General features: G+C 61.4%; 1 protein-coding gene and 1 long non-coding RNA gene across 5 annotated transcripts in view; one reads left to right on the top strand and one right to left on the bottom strand.

The window, feature by feature from the left end:
• The window catches only part of SEPTIN9 (septin 9), a 118,799-nt gene that overhangs the window by 39,161 nt on the left and 56,097 nt on the right, over positions 1–23,541 (top strand). The window contains exon 1 of one of the 4 annotated variants that reach the window (XM_081161045.1): positions 5,102–5,363. The exons of the other annotated variants lie outside the window; for them this stretch is intronic. Coding sequence (XP_081017171.1) covers positions 5,309–5,363 — 55 coding nt within the window. The 5' untranslated portion in view covers positions 5,102–5,308. Of the gene's footprint in view, positions 1–5,101; positions 5,364–23,541 lie in introns of those variants that run through there. 4 annotated transcript variants of the gene reach the window in all.
• LOC308568299 lies at positions 172–2,789 on the bottom strand. Its single transcript, XR_014000475.1, has 5 exons — positions 1,723–2,789; positions 1,261–1,443; positions 918–1,113; positions 407–517; positions 172–275 (listed from the first exon to the last, which is right to left on the bottom strand). It is a non-coding gene; the product is annotated as an uncharacterized lncRNA (long non-coding RNA).

The following is a 23,541-nucleotide window of genomic DNA, read 5'->3' as shown; positions in this document are numbered from 1 at the left end:
ACTCACCAAGCCTGTGGGGGCCCAGACTGCTGAATTTGCTGATCAGAAGCCCACTGGACTTGCCAGTAATCAGATGACGCCGCCTGAGCCACATGCCAGGGCTTTCAGAGCCTCGCCGCGCTCTGGGCAGAGGGAGGCAGGGGCAGGGGCAGGGGCAGGGGCAGGGGCAGGGGCAGGGGCAGAGGCGGGCTGGTCAGCGAGGGCTTTGCAGGGACTTGGGAGGGAGGAGGGCCCTGGGGCAAGAGCCAGTGTTCAGCGTGGGGGCCTTTTGTGAGCTGGTGGTTAAACAGCGATCGTTAACATTTTAATGACATGCTCTGCAAAAGGTGTAATTTACATTTTATAAAATACATAAAATTTAAAATATATATATATATTATTATTTTAAATTAAGTCATAGACTTACCACATGATTTCACTTTTGGGTAAATACTCAAAAGAATGAGAAGCGGAGATTTGAGGAGACCTGCGCCCGCGGTCACAGCGGCGCTGTTCGGTTGGGAGGAAACCCCACCACCTGCCGCGACACAGGTGAACCTTGAGGACATCGAGCTCCGTGGAATCAGCAAGATACAAAGGACTCATATTATCTGATTCCACTTACAGGAGGTCCCCAGAGTAGTGAAACCCACAGGGAGAGGAAGTAGAAGGGAGGTTGCCGGGGGGAGGGGAGGGGAGTGAGTGTTTAATGTGGACGGAGTTTCAGTTTGGGAAAATGAAATAGTTCTGGAGATGGAGGGTGACAATGGCTGCACAACAGCATAAATGTACCTAATGCCACTTGACTGTACACTTAAAAAAATGGTTAAAATGGTAATTTTAAATTTTTACCACCGTAAAAAAATGCATTGCTTTATTAGAAAAAAATTAAATTACATATTAGACTTACATAAATTCAATAACTTACAAGTACTTACATTAGGAACAAAGGTGATAGATACACCACACTTGAGCTCCCTCGGTATTTTACCCCATCTGACGGTCATCTCTGCCCGAGCCCCTTCCCGCTGGGGCCATACAGTGGCGGCCCCCGCACAGCTCTCCCAGATTCAGGAGTGTCACACCGGTGGCTGGACATCGGCGAGGGGCTTCACATCGCAGAAAAGGCAGGCGCTGCAAACCGGGTGGTGTCGGTTTATAACCCTAGAGCGCCGGTGGGAGCGCGTCAGGCAGCTGACCACTGGGGGGGCTTGGTCTGCAGAGGGACATGGGGGGGCAGAATCAGACTGCTCCCTACACACGCTGGAGGTGGAAACTTACCGGCGGGTGAGGGAGGCAGGACTCGGGGTGACACCTGGGTGTTTGGCTGGAGCGCCCGGGAGGATGGCAGTGCCGTGTATGGAGATGGAGGGCCGAGGGAGCTCGGGGTTGGGGGAGGTCCTACTGTGCGCCAGGCCCAGACAAGCTGAGACCATATGGCCCCTGCCCCGGAGTAGCCCTGGTCTGTGACAAAACAAATGAGCCACTTAGTGGGGTGTCCTGTCCAAAAGCCCAGAGTGGCTGGGCAAACAGCCACCGGTCCTCCCTCTGCCCCCCAAGCCCCCGGAGCTGGGGTCACGGATACTGGTGTGCGCTGTTTCCGCCCACCGTTTCCTTCCTCCCTCCCTCCCTCCGTTTCCCATGCATTTCGAGCTTCACTCCACCCAGCTTGACCTGTGGGCTTCTCATCAGGCCAGTGCCTTCCCATTCCCAGGAAGGCTCGAACCCGACTCCATACTGTACCTTTACTGCCCGTCCCTGGCCAGCAGCTTTCCCCCCAGTTCCCCCAGGACTGCCTGCTGCTGTGGGACAGCCTGTTTCCTGGGACAGGCTCTGTGGCTTATTGGACATCTTTGGGGGATGCCGCTCCGACCTAAACAAATGGCTCAGATGGGACCTTGACATATGTATTAGTGTCCTGGGGCTGCTGTGACAAAAGGACTGCAAACCAGGGGGGCTGAACACAACAGAAATGGACTCCCCCAGCTCTGGAGGCTGGAAGCCCCAAATCAGGGTATCAGCAGGGCTGCTCCTCCGAAGGCTCCAGGGGAGCGTCCCTCCTGCCTCTTCCAGCTTCTGGGCGGCAAGTGTGCTTCGCCTTGTGGCCGCATCACTCCAGTCTCTGCTTCTGGCTTCATGTGGCCTCTTCTCTGCATCTGCGTGTGTCCTTCTCGGCCCCATAAAGATGCTCATGGCTGGGTTAGGGCCCATCTTCACCCAAGATGATCTTCGCTGGACAGCCTTGTCTTAATTACATCTCCAAAGATCCTTACAGCAAATCAGGTCGCATTCTGAGGTTTTGCGTTGGGGGGGTGGGGAGTGGGCTGCACCATTCACCCCACAGCAAGTCTCGTGCTGGACCTGTGGGGTAGGAGGCCCCTCTAATCACACCTCCCCCTGGGGCCAGGCCTACAAATGGCCTTGCCTTCTCCGTGACCTCAGGAGAGTGTGCCGTTCCAGAAGGCAGAGGCCTTACCTTTGTGTTTTTCTTGCCAGATTTAAGCGCATTTTCCTCTCTTGCTGCTGCTGCTCATTTTATCTGCCCAGGGCCCCTGCCAGGATCATTCATTCAGCCCCCTGGCCCCGACTGCTCATGCCCCAGGAAAGGGGGGTGGAGGGGCTTATTAGGGTCCTGGAGCCCCAGATTGGGCACAGCCATCAGAAGTGATCAAAGGCCGGGGGGATGATTAAAGGGCTGGGGATGGATGATTGAAGCCGAGAAAGAGAAGGCCAAGGAGCGGACTGGATTGTCTTCCAGTTTGGAGAAGGTAATTATTACTTGAAGGGTGGTGCCCAGCTGTTTCCCATCTCCTCTGAGGACAGGAAAAAAAAGAGGAAATAAATGATGTACAATTAGAGCGGTTGGTTAGATACAAGGGCGAACTTCCTGAAGGCTGGGAGTGTGGCTAAGCGCTGGGTTGGGTTTCCCGGGGGAGCGCAGGAATCTCCTCACCTGGAGGTGTCCAGGATTAAAGTGCAGTCGGGACAGACTGGGTGGGCTCCGGAGCAGTCGTGCCAACACGGGTCGCTTCCTGGCCTTGTAGGTTATAAGTCGACTCTTCCTGCCATTGTCCTTCGGGCTCCCATGGGGGAGCCTTTTGGTGAGGCGTGCACCCTGGCCGGGCTCCCCAAGGAGAAACGCCCAAGTATATTTAGCTCTGCTGTGAACGGCAGGGAGTAATGCACAATAAGCGGGCCCTATGCTAATCTGGCGGAGCCCATGCCAGCTCTGCGAGGACAATCGCAAGGGTGTGTCCACACTCTCCAGGTGTTTTTTTTATGAAAACACTGAAGAACCATGCATGGCCCAGGCTGGGGCTCGGGGCACCCCGTGTCTTCCCAGGCGGCCCGTGCTGTTAGGCCGTTTCTTAGAGGCAGGGGGCCACCAAACTCCCAGATACGGGTGGACAGGTATCCCAGACGGCTGGACGGGTGAGCGGGCCCAGGTGCTGGTGTGCAGACAAGAAACGCCCGGGCTGGGGTGGAATACATCAGGGGGCTATCAATGACAGTGGCGACTCCAGTTCTGAAACCTGGGCTTCCAGGCGGACGGGGGTGTGTGCGCATCTGAAATGTCTGTGGTTTTGCAGCTCTATGTTCACAAACTCACTTGGTTGAAAATAGTTCAAAATATCCCAAGCATGAGGGAGGGAGTGTCTGCTTTCCTTAAAAAGCAAGGGCTCAGTCTTATCTGTTGAAGGAAGCCCACCAAACCTAGTGCATTCTCAGCTAGAGGCCCGGAATAACCGGCATGGCCGTCAGGCCCTGCATCCCCTGCACCGCAGAATTGGGGGGGGGGGAGACAGGGACCGACCTGAGAACTATGGGGCACTCAGGTGGCACCTGAGAGCAGCTATCACAGTTGCCCAGCCTCAGAATTGGGGGGGGGGGGGACGACAGGGACCGACCTGAGAACTAGGAGGAGCTATGGGGCACTCAGGTGGCACCTGAGAGCAGCTATCACAGTTGCCCACCAGAAGGGGGGGTCTTACTTCATGCTGTGAGTTTTCCCACTGCCCCCTGACTTTGGGCAGAGGCCGAGGGTCTAAGGTAGGGAGGGGAACAGGAATGGGCAGGGGTGTCCAATAGGTGAGCCAAGGGGGGGGCAGGTGGGTGGATGGTGGAGGAGACCCGCGTCCCCCAAGCCCCCACCCCGTTATCAGTGGCCCTTCTTGGGGACTTGATCCTATTGCTTCTCAAGTTCCAACTCATCCTTTAGGCCCCAGCCCCTAGGACCTGCCTGCCTGGTAGGTAACAGGGTTTAATCCGTGTTTGCCGGAGGGGTTGAAGGGCTGGAGAAGTGTGGAAGTTATGCCCCAAGGCGCATGGCCCAGACTGGGAGCCGGAGCCCACGGGCAGCCTCCTTTCTCTCCACCTTTAACTCCTAGTGTAATAACTAGGGCAAGACCAGGTCCATGCTCTGTATTTGAGAAGTCCCTTATTGGGGGGAGGGGGGACATGGGGGGCGGATATGTCCCCCAGCTGTCCTGACAGCGCGCTCCATCCCTGCCCCAGGCCCCCGCTGGGCCAGCGCCTCCGGTCACCGGTCCCAGAGCGCGCAGGAGCGACCCCCTAGGAGGAAGGGTGGGGGTAGGGAATAGCTGGAGGGGGTCCCCCTCCGGGCCACGTGACTCTTTCCTGCCTTTGCCCCTCGGCTCCCCGCCAACAGGCCAGGATCCCGCCGGCAGCCAGCTGGAGCGTTTAACCCTTGCAGGCGCTGGGCGCGCGAAGGCGGCCGCGGCCAACTGTGTTTGCTCGCGTCAATAAAACCTCCGGCCCCAGGAACCCTGCGCCCCAGGGAGGGGGAATAATCTCCCCCGCCCTCCCCCGGCACCGCCCCCGCGCCCGCCGTCCACATCCGCCCACATCTGGCCGCCGCGGGCGCGGGGGGCGGGGAGGAGGGGCCGGCCCGGTGCGGCGCAGTCCCCTGGGCGTGGGCCCGCCGGGAGCAGGGGGGCCCTCGAGTCCAGCGCCCTGGACGCGGCCGGTCCCGCGGCGGCCGCTCGCGCCCCAGCCCCCTCGGGTCCCAGCCTTGACGGGCGGGCGGAGCAGCCAGTGCGAGCCGGGGAGGCCGGGCCACGGTGCGGGAACCTGATCCGCCCAGGAGGCGGGGGCAGGGCGGGGCGGGGGCGCCAGGAGCGGGAGGCCGGCGCCCGCCCGCCTCCCCCATTCATTCAGCCGAGCCCGGGGGCCGAGGGGCTCCGCGGCCAGCTCTGCACGGCGGGAGCGGGAGCGCGGGCGCGGCGCCCCAGCCAGCGCGCAGGGACCGGCCCGGCCGGGGCGCTTCCTCCTCGCCGCCCTCCGCGCTCAGCGCTGCCCGCGAGCCACCATGTCCGACCCCGCGGTCAACGCGCAGCTGGACGGGATCATCTCGGACTTCGAAGGTGGGTGGGTGCCGGGCGGGCAGCGGGAGCGCTCGGAGGCCCCCCCGTGCCCGGGCTCGACGAGTGCGCGGCGGGGGAAGGCGGGACCCCCGAGAGGGCGCCCCCCTGCTGCGCGCCCCTGCCCCGCCCCGCGTCGCCTACGTGGAGGACCCAGTGCGCGGACAGCTGCCGCCGGGCTTCCTTCCTTTTATTGTTGTTTGTGTGCCGAGCTCGGCAGGCTCCCGGAGGGCCCGCGGGGCTTCCTCGCGCGGCCGGCGCGCCGCTGCGCTCTCGGTGTCGCCCGGTCCCTCCCCTGCGGCGCTCGCTCTGTCCCCTCCCTCGGGCGCTCCGGCTGGGCCTTCGAAGTCCCCTCGGCCCAGCGCCCTGCAGGGGAGCCGGGGGAGTTGGGGACCCGCCCCCTCGCCCCGCGGGGGGGGACAGACCCCTCCCCCATACCAGTTTTGGCCCGGGCTGAGCGAATCCGGGCCGGGGAAGGCGGCCGAGTGGACACGGCGAGGCCTTGGGGGGCGCCCCATCGTCCCCCATCCAGGCCTGCGGGCATCCTCAGCAGTCTCCCAGAGTCCGTGTGGGGAAGGGTGGGGGTCTGCGTGCGGGATGGGAGTGCATTTTGGCTCCTCCCCCCTTTGGGGTTTACGAAGTGTGGAGAGACTTGGGGGGGGTTCTCCCTGGAAGTGCGTCCGGCATCCTGGCTTTGGGCCTGTGTGTGTGTGTGTGTGTGTGTGTCTGTGTCTGTGTCTGTGTGTCTGTCTGTCTGCGCGCTCGCGCGCTTTCGTGCGTCCTCGTGACTGCCCGCCCGTGGCTCTGCGTCCTGCGTCCTGGGGAGTAAATACAGTGGTCGGAAGGGAACTCACACAATAGTCTCCAGCGCTGGGGGCCGGATTTCTGAGGGGCGGGTCTGCCTGTGCTGGGACCCGGAGCCCCCGCCCCTCGGAGGGGCTCCCCGGCAGCCTCGGGCAGAGCCCTCTGGTGGGCTGGTGTGGGGGAGGCTGGGCTGGAAGGAACTGCAGACGTCCAGGTGCCGGGCCCAGCCGGGAGGTCCTCCACCCTTCACGGGCAGAACCGGGGTGGGCTCGGGCTGTGCAGAGCCCAGCTGCTCACATGGCCCGGCTGGGTTCGGCCCCATTCGCGGGGGCCACGTCTGGGAACCAGAGCCCGTTTGGACCCAAGCAGAGCCCAGCCGTGGTGATTCTGGGCTGGGCCTGCACTGGCCCGATCAGGGGGGTAAAGAGACTGGAGGGTTGTGGTCCTGTGGCCGGCACACCCTGTGCGGAGGGATGAGTGTGCCGTGGGCTGGCTGAGCCGTGAGAACCCTCCGACTCCCAGCCCCGAGTGCTGGGCACGGGAGCTCAGGGTCTGCAGAGCTGTGACCGCTTGTGCCCGCCCTCGGACACCTTGGGGCGCATGCTCATCCGGGGGCTCCCCGCGTCTGCTTGACCTTCTGCCTGCCCCAGCTGGCCCTCCACAGCTGCTGCTCTACCGCTGCTCCTCGGGGGCCTTGTCCTCTCCCGAATGCCCGAGGGGGGCACTGGCCCACCCGGAGAGGCTGCCCTCCTCAGGTCCGCGCAGCCTGCGCGCTCCCCTTGTGGCCAGCGGGGTAGGTCAGCTTGCAGTCCCCGATGCGAGGGCATTGCCCAGGAGGAGGGATCTGGGGAAGAATGGGCTTGATGGGGGCCCCGAGGCAGCACGGGGAGCTGTAGCTGTGGGGGTCGCGGGGTCCTACAGCTGTTGCAGCTCATGCCTCTTAGGCTGTTAGTGCCCCTGCCTCGGTCCGTGCTCACCCGGCGTGCCCAGTCTGAAGATGCTGGCAGCCTGTGCGCCTGCCTCTCCGGCGGCTTCTTGACCCTCTAATTTAGTCGGAGACAATGGCCTCTTTGAGACCATCCTAGGGCAACAGTTGGCAGCCCTGTGACTCCAGGGGGAGATTTCTCCCTGTTCGGGAGCGAGGCCTCAGACCCTCAGGTTCCCCGTGTGCATCCGTCTCTCCCTGCGCGCCCTGAAAAGTTCGAAGTGCTCTGAGGATGGGGGTCCGGTTTCCTGAGTGGAGGTGTGCCCGAGTGTAAGTGTGAGCATGCCAGCTTGGGGACCCGAAAGCCGTCCTCCCTGAGCGTTCCAGGAGCTGACAGCCTTGTGTGGAAGGACCTGGGGAAGGAGAAGAGGGTGTGAGCCAGTGCAACAATGGGTGGCACAGGGCAGGGAGAGGTCACCGCTGCCAACCACAGAAGTCCTTACGGGGGAGGTGGACTTTGAGTGAAAGTCTGAATTTGATTGTGGGAGGCAGGAGGAGAGCATTCCGGTCAGGGGCAGCCAGGGCAAGCAGGGGAGGCCAGGATAAGCTGGTCTGTTGGGCGGCTGGGGCACGAGGAGGGGCCAGCTTGTGGCTGCGGAGGGCCAGGTGTACTGGCCTGGAGCCTGGACTGTCTTGGGGAGGCAGCTGGAGTGACCGAGATCCATCTAGAGGAGCGTGGGTCTGTTTCTGGGGACCGGCGGGGGGCCGTGGCCGTGGTCACCCACGTGGTGTCGATTTCTGCAAGTAGGGTGGAAGGGCAGGGAGGAAGCTGCCAGCTCCCCTGCAGCTGCGTGACCGATAGTTTCCTAGGCCAGAGGACCTGTTCTCTCACGTCAATTGCTAAAGGATGGAGGCCCCAGGGGCCACCACCTAAGCAGGGGTAATTTTGGGTCCCATTGCCACCAGGGGTAATTTTTAATCCGAGCCAACTGGAATCTTGCCATGAAGTCAAAGGGTGTTTCAGGGACATTTGGAGGTAGTGGTGGCATCCAGGCCAGAGGAACATGCCCCGCAGAGCAGCAGGCAGCTACCGTGGGATGGGGTGTGGGGTGGGGTGGCAGGGGCAGACAGGAAGCTGCCCTAGTGTGTGTATGGAGTGGGTGCCCCAAGTTAAAATTCTGCTGGTTCCCCACGTGCTGGGCACATCTGCCCCCTGCCTTGCGGAGCAGCTGTCCACTTTCATCACCTTACTCCTGGTCTGTTCCCCACCCTTGAGAACCCGGACAGTGACCGCCCCTGAGGGTGAGATTAGTCATGTCTCCGAGGGGATTCAGCCTACTTTATATTTGGAGGTGTCTGTCGGGCTCAGGTCCCCTCCGGGACTGAGAGGGTTGCCCTGCCCTCCATGAACACGACCCCCCTGCACCCACCTTGGCCTTCCCTTCACAGATGACCTCGGGACTCTGTGGAGACCCCCCCACGTAGAGGCAAGAGGAGTACTTTGTATTTTGCTGATGTGATTTTTGGTCTCATTTCCCACGTTTCCTGACACGAACGCCCTAGAGTTGGCCTCAGCGCCGTCACAGCCCCCGTGACAGGGTGGCAGGAGGGGTGACCCCGGCCCCTATCTCGCTCCGGGTCGGCAAGGCTCAGGCGTTGCATGGCTTGTTCTTGACGCAGGTCAAGTTCTTATCGCAGGGGCTGTTACAACTTGGGTCTTTGTGTGACAGAGCCGCCCGAGAGCCCGCTGCGGGCCCGCTGTCCCGACTGTTGGCTGTAACCAGACTTGTAGGGGGAGAAAGAATCTGGAAAGTACTTGACGCGCGTGGAAAGCAGACCAGGCGCGCTGGCCCCAGCGCCACGCTCTCGCCCGGAGGACGCTGGACCGTGTACATGTGGCTGCGCTTCTGGGAGCCCAGGTGCCTGCGGGACGCTGGCCATCCAGCTAAAAGGCTCTCCTGTGGGCCCCACAGCCACCCAAGCATTGGCCTGGGGCTCTTCGTGTCCAGGACCCGGGACAGGGCACACCTACCATCCTGGCTATGGGGGGAGGGCGGACATGCGTGCCCTGGGCAGCAGAAGCGCCTCTGTATTTGGCTTCACAGCTGGGCTGAGGGGCAGACTGAGGCCGGGAGGTGGGGCAAGCACGGGACCCCTGCTCTGTGGAGCAGAGTCAGGAAAGGCTCAGGAGGACGGGCCTCCGCTGCCCTTTGAAGCTGTGTGCATCAGGGTAAGTGTTTTGGCCCCTAAGCCTCAGTTTCCCCCTCCGTTGAGTGGGGTTTTAAACACCCCTGTTGAAGGGCTGCCCAGCACTGAGCTGGGTCCTGCTCGACAGTATGTGCTGGGTGCCGCTGCTGGGTGGGGCAGGTCTCGCAAGGGGCAGGTGGGTGTAGGCGCCTTAACGTCAGGATCAGGGTGATGGGAAGTGTTCAGAGGTGCAGGCGGGGGCCTGTCTGATCCCCCCAGGGGAGGAGGGTGGATGGCGTGGTCAGCACTGCAGGTTGGAGCCCTGGAAGCCTGCCTGGGGGTCCGGCAAATACTTGGGCTCCTGTCACAGAGGAGACTGGGGTCTTGTGGCTGCAGGGTTCCTTTTCTGGGGGTTGACCCAGTCTTCTCTACCATCCCCTGCACTCTGGGGCATCACAAATGGGTGGACCACAGGCCTGCCTGCAGGGCCACGTGCGGACAGTGACATGGGCACATGCTGGACAACCTGACTGAAGATGGGTGGGGTCAGGCTGCCTGCCCCAGGCTCTGCTGGCCCCCAGCCTTCCTGAGAAGCGGTCACAGTGGGGAGCCGGTGCCTGGGACTTGTCCTCCTTGTCTAGCAGCGAGTCCCCATCGTGTGGGTGCTGAGCCTGGTTCCCAGCTGGGAAAGCAGCCCCATCTCTGGCCAGTGGGGAGAGCCACCTGTCTCTCGCTGGCCACGAGGGCCAGTTAGCTCTGCACCCCTTGCCCCTTGTGGGCATGAGAAGCCTGGGCACAGGGTGGGGGCCTCGGGGGCCTCTGTGCCTGGAAAAACAAACCCACCAGAGTTTGAGCTCCTGGGTCAGCAGCAGGCCCAGTGCTGGCATATGCTGGGCACTTGCTTGGGCCATATGTGTGGAGGAGGCTGTCCTGCTGGTCAGGAGCAGTGGCCCGTTGTGATGGGGCGTCATCAAGGGGAACATGAATGTGTAGGTGGCTTACTTGCCCTGCAGGAGCCAGGGACTTCTCCCGGGCACTGTGGCAACCCTCATGTCCTGGTGTTGGCCGAGCAGAACAGGGTGCCTCCTGCTTTTTCTCCTTGCACCCCCGGAGGGCAGGGGAGGCCAGTCAGAGGCCAAGTCCCCGCCCTGGTTCACCGGCTGAGCCAGGGGATGGGCTGGCCTGCTGCTCCTCATCTGGGGCGCAGACGGGCACGGGGCCCAGTGTGGAGCAGGGGTGGGGGCAGACTCAAGGGATCCATTTGGCCTCCAGACCCAGGAAGCAGCCCACCTTGCTGCCAGGCCAGACTGGGTGCTCCCTCTGGGCTTGGAGACCCTCAAGGGCAGGGCCATGTGTGCTCACTGTCCTGTGACCGGCCCGTGGGCTGCACACCGCAGACCCTCAGAGACCTGGTGGTGGGTGTAGAAGGGTGGGGTGGGCTGGGGCTCTGGGCTACCAGGGGGCTTTTTTATTTTTTTGATTCATCGCAGAACCCAGCCAGGAAACGAGGTCCTATGCTTTGTCTTGACAAAGCCACTGAGGAAAATTGTCCGACCGTGGCTTTCTTTCCAAAGCCCTCTCGTTTTTTTCCCAAATTTGGAGGCTCTCTGAATTGCTTATGAGGCCTAACAGTCTGGAACTCTCTGGAACACGGTCCCAGAAGCCTGAGGATTTGTCATCTCTCAGCAGTCAGCCCCCAGACACCCCTGGCGCCGGGGCATTTTGGGGCTCAGGCTGTTTAATTTGGTCTGGACAGAGCCCGAGACTCCATTCCGCCTGGACCAGCAGACCTTCTAGAAACTTCAAGTTTGTTGTTATTTTTTAAGTGCTGCCAGTGTCCAGAAGTTTAGGGGGAGGGGTGAGAGGAGGACCTTGATTCAGAGGAGGATATCCACAGCGAGCCCCATGCCCACCTCCGGGCTCTGTCCACAGCCAGGCCCATGAGGAGGGGAGCCTGGGGTCAGACTCTGACCTGCCTCCTTCCTCCTCATGTTTGTGTCCCCTCACCCTCTTTCATGCATCCTTGAGTCTCTACCAGCCCCTCCTGGGAGGCCGAGTCCCCTGCAGTCCCTGGGCTTCTCCCCCACTTCCCCTTGTCTCTGGGCCAGCTGGGGAAGCCGATGTCTGGCCCAATAGCAAAATCCAGAAAACCAAGGGCCCGGCCTTAAACTCACTGGTGTGCCCCTCCCTACACACACCTTAGAGCTTCCTGTGTTCCTGTCCCCAATGCCAGGAGCCCCTGCCTTCAAACACATGGAATAGCATCCCGGGCGCCAGGTGAGATGGGGGAGGGGAGGCAGGCCAGATGTCCCCCCAGCTCCCCTCATCCATTCCTCCTCTGGCTGAGCATCAGGGGGCCATCTGGTGGGGGTTCGACAGCACTTGTACCCTGGGTACAAATGGGGCAGGGGTGCCCCCAGGGCCTCAGGCCAGGTCTTGCAGGGGATGGGGTGGGGACAGAGAGTGGGTCTGTCTTGTGGCTCAGGTCTTATTTAGACTGAGGGGGGATTCCTGGCGGCTGGTTTTCCCTCTCTCCGGCCCGGTTTCCTCGCCCTACAAGGAGGGTTGGAACCCTGGGCTCTGGGCAGCTGGTGTCAGGTCTTCCGCCAGGATTCTGTGTCTCTTTTCTACCCCCAAACCCACAGCCTTTCTCTGCCCTTTGAGGAGCGCTGGCTACAATGACCATCTTTGCTGCTGGGTTTCCCACTGTCCCCTCGGGCAGGGCCTGGGGGTCCGGGCACCTCCTGGTGGGAAGCCGCAGCTGAGGGTGCCCCTGGGAGTGAGGAAGGGAGGCCCCCGGGGCCACCGACAGCTCTCTCTGTCTGCAGGAGGTTCCCTGATGGACCGGTCTCACCTTTCTTTTTGGCGGGAAGAGAGAGAAGTCCCCAGCAGAGTGAGTCTGGCTTGGATCCAGGCCCCTGCCGCCACCCTCCCTCAGCATGGGCTGGGAGATGGAGGGGGTTGTCGTGGGACCATCCGCGACACCAGCCTGGTGGACTTCCATGCTCTCCAGGCAGGGTCTCTTCTGGCCCCTCCCTGCAGGGGAGGCCGGCTCTGAGCAAGGCTAGTGGGCCCTCCCGGCCATGTGGGTGGGCAGTTTCCCCAACAGGCCAGGTCCCTGCCCTGTGTCCCCTGCAGATCGATATTATCTCCAGTAAAAGCACACAAGTTCTGGCTGCAGACCAAGCCAGCCTCCTCTGCTGTCCCTGCCTCCTGTCCCCATTAGAGTCGGGGGGAAGGCATGCTCTGTGAAGTAGCTGGTTTGGGTTTTTCCTACAGTTCTCGTGCTGGGACCTGGCTGTCCTCTGGAGGGAGAGGCCGTCACTCACTCGTTTGTTTATTCAACAGCTGTCTGGGCGCCAGCTAAGGGCCAGCTCTGTTCTAGGTTCTGGGGGTCCAGGCATGAGCCCAGGAGAGGGGTTGGTTTAGCAGGACTTCCCGGAGGAAGGAGCACCTAAGCAGAGTCCTGGGCACGAGTTGAGCAGGCAGGCGGTGCTGGCTGACAGGTGCCCTGGGCACTGAGGTGGGAGGCGGGGGGAGAGGGCTGTGCCTGCAGGCATAGGTGAGGGGCCTCAAGAGGACCAGGCTCCGTCTCGCCCCCTGGAAGGGACTTGGGTGGTGAATAACCAAGGAGGGAGAGAGGTGCCCAGTGTGTTAGCTCAGCGAGGGCGGAGCAGGCTTGGAGTGTCGTGCCTTAACCCGGCCTCCATCAGCAAACCTCAGAAAGGGCTGCTTTGCTTTTTTGCTAAACTACAAAAGAAACCCTTGACTGGCCTGGGGCCCCTTGGGGGCGAGATGGGGAAGGTGATCATTCCTTTGCACCTTTGCAGGCCCCTTTTCTGGGAGGAGGTGGGAGGCGGAGCTGTGTCCCCTCCCTCCTGGGTTGTTGCCCCCACCCAAGTCCTGGCTCCAGGAACCCCAGTTTGGGGCAGATGGAGGGATGGGGACTCTGGTGGGGGAGGGAGTCTCCCCCCTGCTCTGGCTGCAGCCCCAGTAAGGCTGGGCTGGGAGGGGGGCTCAAATATTTACATCTTTCCTAATATTTAAATGTTGAAGCCAGGCTCCTGCAAACAGCTGCCCTGGAGCCAGCTGTCGGGCTCTGGCCTCCTTTCCCCTCCATCCCACATTCTTTTTCTCTGACCCAAGTCCAGGCCCTTCCAGCTGTTCCCCCTTTGCTCACAGGCACTTCCTCTGACCAAGCTGGTTCTTATTATTTTTCATAACCATCTCCTTTATTGAGCACCTACTATGTGCCAGGCATTGGGCTGAGCACTTGGTCCTCCAGAACCCAGCGAGGTGGCCAGGCCGCTAGGCTCCCTCAGGTCACAGCTGGCCCGAGGCCACACTGGGAGGCAGGCTCATGCCCTCCTGACCTCATACCTGCATGTCCATCACTCCCTGCTGCTGAAACCTGCCCCTGGCCCTCCCTGTTGCCACCTGCCTGGCCATGATGGAAGTCTCGGTCTACTTGGGGGGGTGTGGGGACAGCTGGAAGTCCAGAGCCTGGGGTCTGGTGGGGGCCGCCTCTGTCCCAGTCCCAGCCTTCATGCTCTCTAGTTCGATGACCACGTTTGCAAAACAGAAATAACAGAGCTTGGCTTGCAGGGTGGCGGGGCCTTTCGGGGGGGCGGGGCAGGGTGTGCACAGGGCTCAGTTCAGGCCTGCTCTCTGCTTTTATTATTATTTTTTTATTTTTAAAAAACTTATCCTTATTGTTGAAAGTATTACAGATGTCCCCCGCACTCTCTAGCTTTTAGGGGCCCAGGTGGGAGTTGGAGGCAGACGGGGCAGTGGTCTACCATGCTGGCTCCCTTCTGTTTCACCCTTGCCCACGCCGTGACGCTGGGTGAGGCCTCAGCCTCTCTGCCTTGGTTTCTTGTCTGTAAAATGGGGGTGAGAGTAACATCACTCCCTTCAGGTGGTCATGACAATTGAATGAGCTGATGTAATGAAAGTCTTTAGAACAGTGCCCAGCATGTGGTGAGCACTCGCTAACCGTCCACCTGGAAAGATTCAATGAAACTGACCCTTTTTAGATGGGTAGGACATGCTAGGCTCTGTGGCGAGGGGGACGGCCTTCGTCTGCCCGGGCTGCAATAACAGATGCCATATCCTAGACATTTACTTCTCAGTTTGGAGGCTGCACGTCCGAGATCGAGGTGTTGGTAGATTGGTGTTTGGTGGGGGCCCTCTTCCTGGTTCTTACACGGTGTCTCGCTGCGTCCTCACAGGGCAGGAGGGGGTCTCTTTCATCAGGGCACTAATCCATTCATGGGGGCCCCACCCTCATGTCCTACTCACCTCCCACAGGTTCACCTCCTAACACCATCACACTGGGGGTTAGGGTTCAGCATAGGAATTTGTGGGTACACAGACAGTCCATCTGTAGCAGGGACAGACATGAATGAGCCTCGCCCCTGCCCTCAGGAGGCGACAGTCCTTGGTGGGGAATGTGATCACTGCCCTAGGGAGCAGCGGGGAGACGCCAGTGGAGGCGGAAGGCAGGTGGGAGGCTGGCTGTGCTCCTGGATGGCCACACTGTGCCCCTGTCCTGCCCTGTTTCCTAGGGCAGGCGAGTTCACCCTTATTTACCGTGGAGGCCCTGGACTCTAAGGTAAACACAGTGTGGGCCCTGGGCAGGTTTGGGGGCATTGTGACCGACACGCCCCCCTGGTCACATGGGCCTCCACCCCCAGCATTGTCCAGTGTGTCCTCGGGTGTGTGACTGACCTGGGAGCTGAGCGCTGGTGGCTGAGGCTGGGCCGCGACCTTGGGTGACTGCAGAACATGAGGGCCGGTGGGGCTGCTGAGCGGGCGGCTCCAAGGCTGCAGGTCAGTGCTGGGGTTTTCTTCTTACTGGATTCCCAGGAGGGGTGGGCTGGGGACAAGGCGCTGAGGCCATGGGAGGCTGAGGTTCTCACTGCTGCCCCTCAGACCCACCGTGGGGTGCCAGGCCCACCCAGGCCTCCTGAACCAGACCCTCTGAGAGGCGGGGACCAGCGGTCCACTTTCTTCCAAGCTCCAGAAATGATTCTGATCAACAGTCTGAGTTGAGAATGACCTGGAACCGAACTTTGGAACCACAGGGAATTCAGGGAGGGTGCAGGGTGCACAGAGGTTTGAGCAGCTAGCGCTAGGGAGGGACGCTCACAGCGGTGTGGCTGCCGGAGCCTATATTTAAAAATTTGGGTACATACTCAGTAGACTGATTGGAAGGACATTTGTCAAAATACTGTCCTTGGTGTGGGGTCCTGGGTTAGAGGTGTTTTTCCCGTAGCTGTCTCTGTGTTTTGCAGATTTTCTTCATTGCACATACGTTGCTTTTAAAGTCAGGAAAAGAGCAACAGATAATTATTTTTAAAAGTTCGTTGTCAAAAAGAAAGGACGCACCCAACCCAGTCTCCCACCCGGATTTGAGACCCCTGGTCTGCGGCTTTCCCAGCTCCCGGTTGGGGTGCCGAGTGGCGAGCAGGCTGCTGTCCTCTGCATCTGCAGGCCCTGCCGGCCGCTGCATTTCTGGCCACAGGAATGTGACCAGAGCTGAGGTCCCTGACCTTTGCTGGAGGGGAGGTGGGCTCGCCCACCCTGTGCAGCCCCCACCAGGCCCCTGCAGCTCTGCTGAGCGTTGGAATTGCAGGACCTGGTTGGTTCTGGATCAATGAGAGAAACTTGGAGCTGGTAGCAGATCTCAAAATGGCCTTCATGGGGTCATCCTGTGTCCGAGCTGGGAGGGACCTTTCGGTTCAGCCCTTCCTGGACTTCTGCAGGAAACTGAGGCCATGGGGGTCATCTGCCTGGCTCGGGTGGGGCGGAGATGGCGCTTGTGACAACTCCGCGCCTCTCCCCAGTCGCCCCCCGCGGCTCTGGGCTGTCTGAAGAGCTTCCCCAACCCTCCCACACCGAGCACTTGTACTGGGGACAACTTGGCGAAAATGCTCCGTTTTTAGTTAAGAAAAGTGACTCCTGCCTGCAGCCTCGTTTCCTGCAGCTCTTTCTCCTGCCCCCAACTTTTGCCACAGAGGGGCTCGCAGGCTGGCTGGGTGGGTGGGGACCCTGGGCAGTTTCTGGGTAGGTGAGGGCTTCGTTCTCTCCCTGCCCTGTGGCCCTGCAGCTGGTGGCCAGGAAGGGCCTGGCTGCCTCGGGACAGCATGAGGGGGTGGAGGTGGAGGTTGGCCTTGGGGCCTGTGTGGCCAGCAGGCGGGTCAGAGGTTACCAGCTGAGCTGGGCGCTGGGCAGCGGGGTGGGTGGGTCTCCCAGGAGCTCCAGTGCCGAGGGTTTGGAGCTCACTGTAAACTGCTTTCACTTCTGCTTCTCCCACGGGCCATGAGCAGAATTGGGGGTTGTCTCTTTATGGGGCATGATCCTGGATGGGGTAGTTTATCTGCCCACCTGCGGCCGAGCAGGCAGGTGGCCGAAGGGCCGCGCACTATGCAGTGTCCCCTTTAAGTCTGGTCACCCCCTTTGCAAACCCCTCGTGTCCTTAAGGACAGAGCAAGCAGGGCCAGCCCCTGAGGGTCAGCAGGCCTGAGCCCTGCAGTCCATCACGGAGCATGCAGGGCTCGGCGGTCACCGAGGCTCCGCCTTCCCATCCAGCCCAGCTTGGCCAGCTTTGGGTCCTGCTGTTGGGAACCTCGCCACCCCCCACTCCATTCCTCAGGAGGCCTGGGGTGCAGCCAGACTCCTGGGTGCTGCTTTGACCGGAGCCTGACCGAGGCCTGAACTCTGCTCCCTGGGGTCACCGTCCCCTGTAATTAGGCCACTGCTCATATTGGCTTGGGCTGCGCCCACCTGCTGTCCACCCCTGGGCCACACCACAGAGAGCCCCATCTGTCCCTCTGGTGTCCTTGGCAGACGGGGTGATTGATGGAGGGCCTCACCTGGGCCAATGGCCCCTGGCGTTAGGGTTTGTTTTTTTTACATTTTTACAGTGCTTTAACCATTTCCGCCCGTGGTCGGTGGGGTAAAGGAGGAGGGAGTGTCCACCACCCGTGTGCACGGTCGCTGGGCTGAGAACAGAGCCGCTGACCACTGGGGGGGCCTGGCTGGCGCGGTCCTGAGGGTCCAGGTCCCGGTCTGCGCCCAGCCTCTCGGGGACAGCACGGCCTGTCTGCAGGGTCTGCTCTGCGGGAGGGCTGTTGGATGGTTCCTGCCTCAAGGCCCAGGGGGCCAGGGCTCTCCAGGAGCAGCTCTCACAGGGCCTGTGATTGGGGAAGAGGCGTGTTTGGGGGAGCAGTGGACGGTGGGAGGGAGGAGGCAGGAAGGAGGCTCAGGAGATGAATGGGGGGCACCCTTTAGTGGGAGAAGGAGCTTTGTAACTTGAATCCCTGGGCCTGTGATTTTGTGTTGTGGAGCTGGGTCTGTGATTTTCTGTTTTGAAGTCAATCACCTCCCAGGGGCTGCCATTTATCAGGGAACCTTTGATCGACGGAGGTCTGCAAGGTCACCTGTCCCCTCCTCTCCTCCAGCCTGGCGGCACCCGGGCCTCCTCCGCCCCTGCTCAGGAAACCCTCCTCTTATCTAACCCGCATCTCTGCACTGCACCTTCTGCCCCAGCTCCCTCGTCCGGTTCTGTTGGTGGGGATGACACGACTGGTCCAAAACACATCCTAAATGCACTCATGTTCCTGTCGCTTTCATTTAGTCAAGAGAAAAGCAAGTCCAGCATCTTCGGGCAACTTTTAAAGTCTCCTGGATGACCCAGAGGTCCTGCCAGGACCCGGGCAGGGGCAGGTGGCTGGGACAAGCACCGAGTAGCTGCCCTCCGTGGGCGGCGGGGCTTTCCAAGAAGAGGCCCGGGCCCGGGGAGTGGCTTGTGTGCACAGAAAGATGTCTTGGAGCAGGAGGCACCATGCCCCGTGATGCCTGCAGGAGTCTCACGTGTGAGCCAGCTCCCCGAACCCCAGAGCCATCACCCAAGACCCTTCTCTGGAGTGGGGGGGGGGGGGGGGCAAACACCAGGAATTAACTGGCTGTTGGTAGGGCGACCAGATAATTTATGGCCCCAATTGGGACACTACTGAGAGTGAAAGAGGTGGCCTGAATAATGACAGTGGGACAGTAGGTGTAGCTGGGCCATCCCACGTGGGCTGCATGCGTGGTCCCTTGTCCGGGCAGAGGAGGGGAAGCTCTGAGGCTGGTGCGGGGCCGGGGCAAACAGCAGGAGGGGACTGTGCTAGCTCTGAAGACCCTGGGCTGTGGGCTGAGGCCAGCAGGCAGGGACAGACAGGCTCCTTCCCTCCAGGCCACGCCCATTCCAGGACACCCGTGTCCCCAGCATCCATGGAAGGCTGAGGACTTGAATGCAGACCTGCCTTTCTTCTGTGTTCTCTGGGTGCGTTAATTCCCTAGGGCAGATGTGACAAAGTGCCACAGTCCGGGGAGCTTAAAACAGAAATTTGTGCCTCTCAGTTCCGGAGGCCGTGGGTCTGAAATCAAGGCGTGGGCAGGGCTGGTTCCCACTGGAGGCTCTGAGGGAGGGTCCATCCAGGCCTCTCCCGCTTCTGGGGGCTCTGGCATCCTCGGCCAGTACGGTCTCTGCTCCATCCCCACATGACCTCCCCTGCGTGTCTCCTTCTTTGCTGTCTCTCTGAGGACACATGCCATCAGATTTCGGGCCCACCCTAATCCAGGACAGCCTCACCTCCAATTCTTACCTTAATTACACCTACAGAGACCCTTTTCCCAAACAAGGTCACTTCCGAGGGTTCCGGAATTAAGACTTAAATACACCATTGTGGTGGACACTGTTGGACAGTGTCCCTCAAATGGTACAGCAGATTCTGGGAGCTGTTGTGAAGGGATCAGCGGGACCCCCTGTGTCCCAATCTAGGTGGACTTGACGGGGTGGTTGGGCTGGGGAGGGCTGGTTGGGAGCTGGGGCTGGTTCTGCCTGTGCCCACACTTGCCAGGCTACTGGAGAGCTTTTTTCCAGGGAGAAAGTAGTGTGATGAATTTGGGGACTAAGACGAGGTCCGGGCTCCTGAGGGCCAGCTGCTGGCCACAGCTGCTCTGGGCTCCCCGCCCATGGCCGAGGTCCCATCCCAAGTGGAGGGGCCGCAGGTTGCTGGCGCGTCACTCCCTGGCCTTTGAGCTCTTTTATGTTGCTGGTAGGGAAGGGCTGCTGTGCCCGGCAGGCTGCGAGGAGGGTCCCCCTTCGGAGAGTGGCATAGGCCCTCCTGCAGCTTGCGGAGGAGGGAAGGGGCTTGTTTGTTTCTCTTGGCCCTGGCTGGCATGTCAGATCTGCTCCTTCTCACATCACTAATCCAGAGTCGGGAGACCCTGGCCAGGGACCAGGCCAGGCCCCCCGGGTGGGGGCTGTGCTGAGCAGAAAGGACCCTTGGAGTGCCTGTGTCTTCTGGGCCCAGGACACCAGAGACCGAGAGAAAGCCGCTCCTCCTAACACCCAAAGCAAAAGACAGTCATCAAAATAAAATGTGTATGTGGGGTGGGCTCCCCTGGGTGGAGAGGCCTCCTGGTAAGCCTCAGGGACCAGCTGGTTCCTCCTTTCCCAGGGGTGTGGGCTGGCCGGACCCGCAGCGAGACTGTGCCAGGTGATGGAATGCTGGCTGGCATCTGGTTGGAGGGCCAGGGAGCCGGGGCTGGGTGCACTCCCCGCATGCCCAGGCCACCGCAGCCGGCCACGTGATCCCACGGCAGCCAGCAGCCCCCCAGCCACCACTGTCCCCTGGGCCCTGACCTGGAGCCGGGGTAGAGGGGACTGGCACGGGCATGGTCCTCAGGCTGTCTGGCCTTGGGGAGCGAGGGAGAGGGTAGAGGGAGGATTCTGAGCTGTGGGTGCGGCTTTTCGCTCTCCTTCCTTTATATGGACGTGGCTGTTGTTAAACAGACGTGTTCCTCTGCCCGAAGCCCAGGGACAGCTCAGTTTTCTGACTCCCCTGCTCCGGCTCAGCCACAGCGGCTACTTTTGAGCCCCTCCTTTTAGACTGTTTCCTTTCTGAGGGCACCTGCCCCCACTTTCTCCATCCGAGTCCTCCCCCCAGAGGCAGCTCCTGAGACAAGGGTTTCAGTGTGAGGTGCCCCCAGCTGGTCCCAGGGGACGTGCAGGGGGAGCCAGTCGTGTCCCTGGCCCCCCAGGTGGGAGTGAGAGCCCCAGGGAGGCGGCCGCTCAGGTGCATCCCCAGGCATGTTAACGCGCTACGTCCGGGGGGACCGGAGCTCAGCCCCGTGCAGCACCGGGAGGCTCTGCACCAGGCTCCCCAGAGTTGTCCCACCAGAGTGGGGTTGGTGTGTCGACCCACCAGTTACTGCCTGAGAGCTGCTGGCATGGGGAGCAGTGTTGCCCCTTCCCGTCTTCCCGCCTGGGGCACCGACACCTGTAAAAACTGCTGCATGGTTACCACTCTTCTGTCTTCCCTGCTGCACGGTTGGGGGGGGGGGCGTCCCATTCCTCCCTGTCCCACAGCTGGACCCCACTCTGCTCACCCTAGTGCCCTCCCTGAGCCCCTCACCCACCCACTGCATAGAGTCGGGGTCTGTGCCAGGCCCGGACTCGCAGGAGAGAACAGGGAGGAGTGGGGAGGGGCAGTGCACCCAGCTGGCCCCAGGGGTCCCACCGGCTCCTGGACTCACTCCACGGTCGTGCAGTCCCCTGCGGGGTGGGTGTTCCCGTGGCCTTTTCCTGCAGGCTCAGGACGGGGAGCCTGGCACCGTCCCTCTGGGCTCCGCAGCCCCCGACCCTGGCTCCCGAGTGGCCGCTGTTTCTCCAGGGAGGGAACCTGCTTTGCCGCTGCCTGGGAGAGACTCAGCGTGACCAGGGGTCCTGGCGCCTGAGCCAGAGCTGGACGGGGTGCTGGGTGGTGGCCACATCGCTCTTTCCCTCGAGAGCTGCACATGGGCTTGTTCTGACTTCGTCTGCAGCATTTCCTTGCTGACAAATGTCCCGGCCTGGAGCCTGGAGCCTGGAGCGGGGCTCTGCAGCTTGCCCAGGCCCCCTGCGTGCCCTGGGAAGTGTTTCAGGAGCGGGGCGAGGCCCGCGGCAGCCTGCGGTCAGAGCAGCCCTCACAATGGCCCCTTGTGCGCCGCACATTCCTCCTTAAACAGGCCCAGATCCCGCCGCTCTCTCTTCGACCCCCGCGGGCCAGGCGGACAGGAAGGGCTGCCCCTGGGGAGGCGGCGGGGCCTGTGTGCTGGGTGGACTGGGGGGGCCGGGCTTTGGGGAAGGACCCGGCGGGCACGCCCAGGTACCCACCCCCTCCCCTTGCTCTCAGCCAGGTTTGTTTATACACAGTGGTGATGGTTTTACCCCTGAAGATACTAAGTGACCACATTTCACGTCGCATGCTGGGAAAAGGCAGGAGCATCTTATGGACAGAAACGCCCACCGTGGTTCTGCCTGGAGACCGGCGTTTGGGGAGTGAGAAAACCAGGTCTCTCCCTGCCTGCGGCTGTCCCGTATTCAGCTATTTTTACATCATAGTCTCAGCATTTCTCATCTTCAAAACTGCGATTTCGGTGCCCGAGTAAGACTTTGGCACACAGGTTTAAAAACCGATGTAAACCCGGGTGGTTTCCAGCGTTTGCTGTTGTAATGCTGATGCCGGCATCCTCCTAAACACGTCTTCCTGCTCTTCTCGTGGTCTCCTCAGGATAAGCGCCCGACCGGCTTCGGGCCCTTGGTGCGCCTTTGGGAGGGCTTCGGGGAGCAGGCGCGGCTTGTGCCCAGCTTGGGGGGACTTGAGTTCAATGGAGGAAGACGGGAACGTCCGTGGCAGAGGTGGGCACGCCCTGCGCTGGGGGGTGGCTGTATCTCCCTCTCCCTGTGGCCCTGGGGTTTATGTGCCTGGTGCTCTGCAGAGCCCACGTTGTCCGGTCCACCTGGGCTCTGGCATGGCCTCCGGCTCCAGTAATGTTGTTCAGACCAAAGGGGAGGCAGCCAGGGCCGCTCCCCACTGCGCCGTCCGCGCGGTCACGTAGGGGTCTCAAACCTGCAAAATGGTGAGCTTGCTGGCTTCTGTGGCCCTGCGGGGACCCCCCTTGGGTGCCTCTGCCTCCGTAGGGAGGGGCAGGATGAGTGCCGGGAGTAGGTTACACCCGCTTCCCCAGTGGAGGGGGTGGAGGGCGTTTCCAAGGAGGGTGGCCGTGTGCGTGTGCGTGTGTGTACACACAGGACCCGGGGTATGTTTTTAGGACTCCGATGGGGGAACAGATGCCCAGGGACCCTGTCACGCCAGCTTTATGACAGGCCATCTCCTGATTTGTCCCAGCTGGGCGTCCCCTGCACAGCCTGCCCTAGAAACTATCTGATCTGTTCCGCCACCAAATACTGCCCTGTAAACCCAGAGCAGCGCCGTTCCCCCGACGGCGACGGCGACGGCGACGGCGACTCCCCCGACCTGGGGTTTCGTGTGAGTCCGGAAAAGGCGGGAGGAGGCAGCTTTCCCTTTCCTGTGTCCCCGGACACAGACAAGTTGGAGTCGCTCGGCCACAGCTCTGCGCATGCATCTGTTGAGTGTGGCTGGGACTGGTCAGGGGCTGGGGTGCAGAGCAGGAGTGAGGTGACCCCCAGTGGGAAGGGCCCTTAGAGTTGCAGCCCAGGGGTTTCATCCTAATGGTGTTGGGCCTGGGAGCCCGGCAGACACGTCCTCGGGGTCCGCCACTCGCGGCCTCTGCTGTTGGGAATGTCGGGTGGCCTCTGGCTGGAACCAGGATCCTGCGTCTTCAGCTCTTGTGTTATAGGAACGAATTCAAACAAGAGACAACAAACGGCAGCAAACGCAGGCGAGAACCTACCACGTGCCCCGCTCATCTTTCCATTTGCCTGCTCTAACGGGAGCACCCCCGAGCCCCGGGCCTCGGTTTCCCCATCTGAACCAGGCGAGAACAGCGTTATTTCCAGCGAAGGGTTAGCTCATGGGCCGGTGCGACGTGTGCAGCGAGCCCGGCCCTCACCTGCGGGAAACGTCAGTGTCTGCTCCTCGCTGTTGTCGATGTGATGTTGTTCCCACCGTGGCTCTGGTTGGTCACCGTGCGCTGTTATTACCGGGGGACGTCCCCCCGCCCCCCGCTGCCGCTGGGGGGTGCCGAGGGTGTGTTTGCTGACGGTGTCTGCGTTGAGGGGATGCGAGGCGGGAGAAGGGAAGGCCACGACAGGAAAAGTCCAGGGCTTCCCTGGAGCCACACACCTGATAGGGGATGTAGCTGGTCCACGCTGTGGCCGTGGTGGTGGCCGTGGCCGGACAGAGGCCGGCATCCTCCAGGCTTCAGCCTGTTCCCTCTCCCCCAGAGCGCATGACGGCTGAGCCTCTG

Source organism: Miniopterus schreibersii (genome assembly GCF_964146895.1).
Source record: "Miniopterus schreibersii genome assembly, chromosome: 16".
Lineage (NCBI taxonomy): Eukaryota > Metazoa > Chordata > Mammalia > Chiroptera > Miniopteridae > Miniopterus > Miniopterus schreibersii.
Note: the sequence above shows the minus strand (reverse complement) of the source record. Positions and strands in the feature narration are given on the sequence as shown.